The following is a 6759-nucleotide window of genomic DNA, read 5'->3' as shown; positions in this document are numbered from 1 at the left end:
TATATATATTGAATAATTGTTATTGTTACTTTCAATTACTCATTCCCAAAGCACATGATTTTTTAATAAACTGAATTGAATTGAATTGAAAAAGTGTAAATGCTTGGGAACAAAGACGCATTGTGTCTGTGTTTATATTAGCATTATAGTATCATCTACAACAGATTTCTAATAATGTAGCATTCTTGCCAATGTGTAATTCCTTTTATTTTTTAACCTCAGAAGAGGGTGCTCAGGTAACCCCTGGATACGCTACTGAAGAATCTGTCTTTTTTAATTGTAGCTCACTCCAGTGGCCTATAGTATGAACATGGGGAAGCGATGATTGATAGGGGTAAAGAAGTAAGTATGAACTCAGATAATATGCGATGTCTAACCAATGGCAATGCCAATTGCAAGTCCCAGTAGCATGCTCGGAGCAATGTCATTCTGTGGAAAACAATGCTTTGAAAACATATTTTTACCATGTTAATGTGATATAGCTGCCGGCAGTTGTATATTTTTAAAACTTTTTAACTTCAGCCACAACATTGTTTTGACTAAATTTATATAATGGGCATTTTTTGTGTGTCTAACTCCTCGACACATAAGTGGTGGTAAATTAGGGTGATAGGATGTAACCAGTGGCACTCTGGTCGATTGCTGACGTAGTTTGGATTTTGAACACGAGGTATGTCCTTTGCTTTTTTGAATTGGTCCACTATCATATTTTCTTTTACGAAAGTGTCTGGATAGTGCTTTTTTGCGATTCTGAACATTTATATCAGAAAAAAAATGCGTCTCGCATGCGCAATACTTGGTTAAACGGAATAAATTTTGGGGAATGACAGCTACTGGTGAGTAGATACATTCATTCATTCATTCATTTTATTTAGACACGAGAGCATTTTAACACAAAGGTTGTTTTACAAATGGTCGTGGATACTCAAAAGACAAATATAATAATATAATGTATAATAGAATTATATATAGTATGAAAATAATAACAATAGAATAATAATTAAATATAAGAATAACATTACAAACTTGACTTAAAAATCGAAAGAGAAGGCGATGATCTAATCTCAAATGGGAGACAATTCCATTCCATCCGGACAATTCCATCTTGAAATTACTGTTAGGTTTAGGAATATGGAGTTTAAGGCAATCAAAATGTCGCAAACTGTAAGCACTTTGTTTTTCAAATTTGAAAAGATTTTGAATATAAAAGGGCATAAGTAGTTGTTTGACAGATTTATACATAAAAATTGTCACTTTCCTGGATCTACCGAGATACAGATTTAGCCAGCTCAGACTGTCTAACACTGTTGCAGCTGGTTCATCCCATTTGCAACCGAGGATAACACGTCCCGCCCTATTTTGAAATCTTTGAACTTTTGCAGCCAAAGTATCACTACAGTTGCCCCAAACTTCGCAACAATACTCAAAATGAGGCAAAATGATAGAATTATATAAGGTAATTTAACAATCATTAGGGACAACACATTTTACTCTTTTTAAGGCACCAATACCCTTAGAAACTTTAGAGCAAACTAAATCAATTTGTTTTTCCCATGTTAAGTGTCGGTCAATTATAATCCCTAAATATTTGCACGATTCGACTTGTTTAATGTGCTCGCTTCCAATTTTAATGTTAAGTACCTGATTAACAAATCTTAATTTCTGGTGAGACCGAATTAGCATTACTTCACATTTCTTCGTATTTAAGGTGATTTTATTTTGCTTAAGCTAGTTATTTACGTTAGCAAGATCAATATTTAACATATCACTAATTTCTTCACTTGTTCTCCCAGCGCAAAATATTGCGGTATCGTCCGCAAACATGTTAACACTACAGGACAACACACAATTTGGAAAATCGTTAACAAAAATCGTAAAAAGAATAGGGCCGAAGTATGGACCCTTGAGGGACACCATAATTCACGTTCAAAATCTCAGATCTGGCCTCTTCAACAACCGTAAACTGTTTTCTATTTGAAAGATAAGATTTGAACCACTGCAATGCCATATTTTCCAACCCAAGTTTACCTAACTTATACAAAAGTATTTTGTGGTCGACCGAGTCGAACGCTTTTTTTTAGATCAAGTGTGACTAACCGAATTACTTTTCCTTTATCAATAAAATCTATCCACTGTTCAGTTACATGAATAAGAGATGTACATGATGAATGCATTGGTCGAAAACCAGATTGAACATTACTTAAAAGATTATTTTCATCTAAAAACTTATATAACTGATTAAATATAACTCTTTCAAACAACTTTGGAATAATTGAATGTAAAGAAATCGGCCGATAGTTGCCAGGATTACTACGATTTCCTGTTTTAAACAAAGGAATTTCCCTTGAGAGTTTAAGCAACAAGGGAAATTTACCTGTAGTTATAGAGTGGTTGATAATATGCGTTTTCACCTGGACAATGAATGGTACTGAGAGTTTAATTAGCCTAGACGGAAATGTATCCGGACCAGAGCTTTATTAGGTGAAAGAGACATTAATAATTTAAAAACCTCCTCAGTTTCCACATGTTGTAGATGAAGCACAATGTAATTTTCAGTTTCAGTACTTTTAGTTAAACCAACATCGGAAAATAAATTATATTCTTCATTTTGAAACTTAGCCGCTAACTCAGAACCTATGTTAACATCAGGATCAATTACTAAATTCCAATCAATTTTTCTCAGATCATAAATGAATGCTTTCATCATTAAAATTTTTAAAGCAACGTTTAAATTTACAAGTATGTGAACCACTTTTTGGGGGGTTTCCTCGACCAATACAACAGTAAATGAAAGAATGGTCACTATTGCCTAATTCAATCACACCAGCCTTAGAAATTCTACCTGGATTAGGGGTTATAATTACACCAATGAGTGTTTGCGTTTCCTGTGTAGGTTCATCAATAATAATTTTTAATTGAAATAATTCACAAAACTCATTTAATTTTCTAGTATGACAATGGGGATCTAAAGAAAGCAAATCACAATTTAAATCACCAAGAATCAACACATCTTTCTTTTCGCATTCAATAGTTGTAATTACATTTTCAAAATGTGTCCAGTCTTCGATTCGCGAGCTTAGTGGTCGATACCAGTATACAACATCAATTGGTTTCACATTCAGAAAGTCAAATTCAACTACAAGTAGTTCAATTTTCTAAAACAAAATCCCTTCGCACAGTGAATGCTAGGTCTTTTTTTTAATATACAGGCATATCCCACCACCAGAGCGATTTCGATCATTTCGGGCAATGACATAGTTTGCAATGTAGACATCTTGATCAGAAAATGAATCATCAAGTCGCGTTTCACATAAACAGAAAATACTGATGCGACCATCCGAGAGTAGCAATTTGATTTCATCGATGTGCATCGGCAAGCTTCTTATGTTCAGGTGTCTAATAATTTTTCCTTTACACCACTTAAGTTCCTTTGTGATGTAAGGTTCCACTGCCTCAGGGCCGTCATAATTTCTTGCTTTAAGTTTCGCAATTATATAGAAAACAGGCTTACCTTCAAATCCATCACTCTCCCATGTGCCAACAAATGATCCTCCACTTTTTATACACCCGTTCACGGTAAAGTCTGTTGGCCCCTCTCCCTTTTCCCCATCAGATTCATAGTCATATTCATACTGCCACCTAATAACTAGCACATCGCCAGGGTCATTGAATTGGTTGAGATATTCTGCATTATCTATTGAAAAATATACATCCTTAATATTTTGTACAGTAGTCAAAAAGTAATTCATTAGGCCCATAATTTTTGTGATGTGATGACTATTAAGTAGAAGCCATTCAGGAAGTCCTATTTATGGCGTTTCTCTGTGATCATCGATCCCACTATTTTAAATGTTTTCAGCGATATGCCATGGCCATCAGTATACTATTATGCTATTTTGTTAATTTACTCGTGTTCGTAGATACAGTACAATCGTATTTTAACAACTCTGATGCATAATAAATAATGAATTCAAAACTTAAATGACTTATTTAATCGTTTATTATTAATAATATTACTATAATTTAATAGCTGTTTATTTGTTAGAAAATCAGAACAGCGCAAACAGTGTCATTGTCAGATAAATTAAGTCTCATTTTCATTAATAACCAACGCTCTTGTTCTGTTAGCTCTAACGTTGCTCGATAATGGCGCTGCACAATTGCGAAATGTCACTGCTCGTTCCTTACCTTTAACACACTCGCTTGGCAGCTTCATTCCCACTGGCAGAAAGTACGTATAACATTCTTGTATATCAGGATAAATGAACCAATAGATCCCCTACAAAATATACTGAACATTATTATTATTATTAACATGGACATTTTCTTTAGGAGTGATATAGTGTACAGTATGGTGCACACCATGCCCCCGATTAAAAAAAAAAAAAAACATAGTATGCCTCTCTGCCCCCCCCCCCCATGGCAAAAGGGCATAGCTGACATTTTTGGCGAAAATGAGTTATATAGCCTAGTGGGGTCAGTACATCATGTTACACATGCTGACACAAAAAAAAAACAACAACTTACATTTCCATCTAAATCTATATATATATACTAAATATTTTATTAGAATATAAAAAACAATAATATTCGTAATCATTTCATTATTACTTGAATTTGGATCATAAAGAAGAATTGCTAATAATAATAATAATAATAATAGGCCTAATTTATATTGTACTTACATGACTTAAAATATAATTTTATTGTTTTACTTTGTAAATAAAATTTAAAAAATAATTGTAATTCTTGTTTAACGTACACATAGAAACAGTCACATGCGCATTCTAACTAAACAGCAGTTCTATTTCATATACGCATACGCATGCATCCTTCACGCAGTGAAGTAACGCCTATGCGCTCTTGTGCATAAGGCCCCCTACCCACAGAGTCCTCGATCTAGCACCTTGAGCCAAAAAGGCTTTGTTGATACATAATAGCATACTAATGTTAATTCATTTTCTTGTTTGTATACTTGATTAGCCTATACATGGGTTTTTAATCGTTTGTAATTTTAGTATTTATTATTTAATGCGTTTGTTTGGTATTATTGTACATTTATTTTATAGTTTATACATGACTAACATATGAAATTATACATTGAATGTTATTTTTGAATAATCTGACTCAAAATTGCGTTGAAAGGAACTAAACTGGGTACTTATATCCTTTTGCCAAAGTTTGTCAACATGTCTTAAATCAGAAAACCCACGGCAAAAGGGCATAAACTGACATTTTGAGCGCAAAAATCAATATTTACAGAAAAAATGTGTGCTACACTGGAAGAGACATTATTTGTCTATTTGAATACATTAACCATGAAATCTAATACTAAAACACATTTTAGGGCTAAATAAATTACACGTTTTGCTTAATATCTCCAAAACAGCAAATTGTCAGTTATGCCCTTTTGCAATGGGAGGGCAGCCTGTCCCATGTCTGATTTTGTTTCTATTGCAATTCAATGCAACCTTGTCAAATTTCACAAGGATATGAACAAGTTTAATGGGTCTACCAAAGCTCTGAATATTGAGTGATATATGTGTATGAATGATTGAAATTGTGAATCACTTTCAAAAGAAAGAAATTGAGCAAGCTAGTTAGGCATAGCAATGTCATCATGCATCAGTAGTTGTCCAGTTTTGTAGATTCGGGTTCTTCATGCGGTCCACTTCCACCACTTGGAAGACGTTTTGATAGTGTTTTTCTGTGCGAGCTGATGCCAGAAAGTTACAACTCAATTTCACCCCACGTTATGCAGCATCATTGATGTCATTAATTGCCTTAACATTGGCCAGAGATATCTTGAATGAATCTGCTTCTGTCCATGTCGAAACGTCAATGTAAAGGAAACTTGAATTCAGCTGCAATCTGCTGAAGAAGAACTATGAGTCTTCAGTCACAAAATCGGCAAGTTTGGATTGGAGGCTGACTTGCACAGGAAATTGTGGTTTTCCAAACCCGTCCCATACCTACGAAGAGGGGCATCACCCTCTGTTCCTGGTTTTGTGTCCAGGAGTTTTTGCCTCTTTACAGACGGGACTTTACTGCTGAACAGAGCAAGCGGTACTAGCTCGGATATCAAGTAACATAAGGCCTTCATAGCACTTTTGGCCATAACCTGATTTACTTGCTGATACTTAAGCAGGTTCTGGTAGAGAACCAGATCATTCCAAGGCATCAACACTGCAGCTGCTTTGACCCACCAAGGGCAGTAGATCAGGATCACAAATTGGACGAATTTTGTGACTTTCTACACTTGATGCTTCATGGTAATTGTGCCTAGACTAGTGGGAGCTTCTGAATTTGCTTTTCGAATAAGCAAAATGTTAATGCAGTACAGCAACTTTGCCATCCATCTGGCTTTGTGGAGGGCACCAGGTAGCCATTGAAAAATCAGGATCAGGATTGAGATACACAGCACATAACTGAAGGAACTCTCGATAGTCGTCACGTTTCATGTCCATTTCCGATGTTACAATTTGTAAGCTTTCAGTACCAGTTCGGAGACAAAATCTTGTGAAGCATCAGGAAATATATCGAATCGACTGAGAGACTGATGGGGATGATAAACAGATCCCATTTTTTTCTAAGACAAGTGAATATCATCACGTCAGGATATTTGGACGTCTCGATTTTTAAGTTCTCAAAACACGTGTGTTAGTACAACTTTACCAATATGATGTCGACATCATAACCAAACCAGCGCACGATGTAGGCTCTCCTGTATGTGGATGCATGCTCCAGATACGGCCCCCA

General features: G+C 35.1%; 1 protein-coding gene across 5 annotated transcripts in view; it reads right to left on the bottom strand.

The window, feature by feature from the left end:
- The window catches only part of LOC117100524, a 38753-nt gene that overhangs the window by 4164 nt on the left and 27830 nt on the right, over positions 1–6759 (bottom strand). For all 5 annotated transcript variants that reach the window (XM_033240273.1, XM_033240272.1, XM_033240276.1 and 2 more), the window contains 2 exons: positions 4189–4279; positions 3512–3694 (listed from right to left, as the gene is read on the bottom strand). In XM_033240273.1, the coding sequence (XP_033096164.1) occupies positions 3512–3694; positions 4189–4279 (274 nt within the window). The remainder of the gene's footprint in view (positions 1–3511; positions 3695–4188; positions 4280–6759) is intronic.

The sequence above is a fragment of the Anneissia japonica genome, unplaced genomic scaffold, assembly GCF_011630105.1.
Source record: "Anneissia japonica isolate Jap-2015-1 unplaced genomic scaffold, ASM1163010v1 scaffold685_len2926416_cov193, whole genome shotgun sequence".
Taxonomy (NCBI): domain Eukaryota; kingdom Metazoa; phylum Echinodermata; class Crinoidea; order Comatulida; family Comatulidae; genus Anneissia; species Anneissia japonica.
This window is presented reverse-complemented; position numbering and strand designations above follow the sequence as displayed.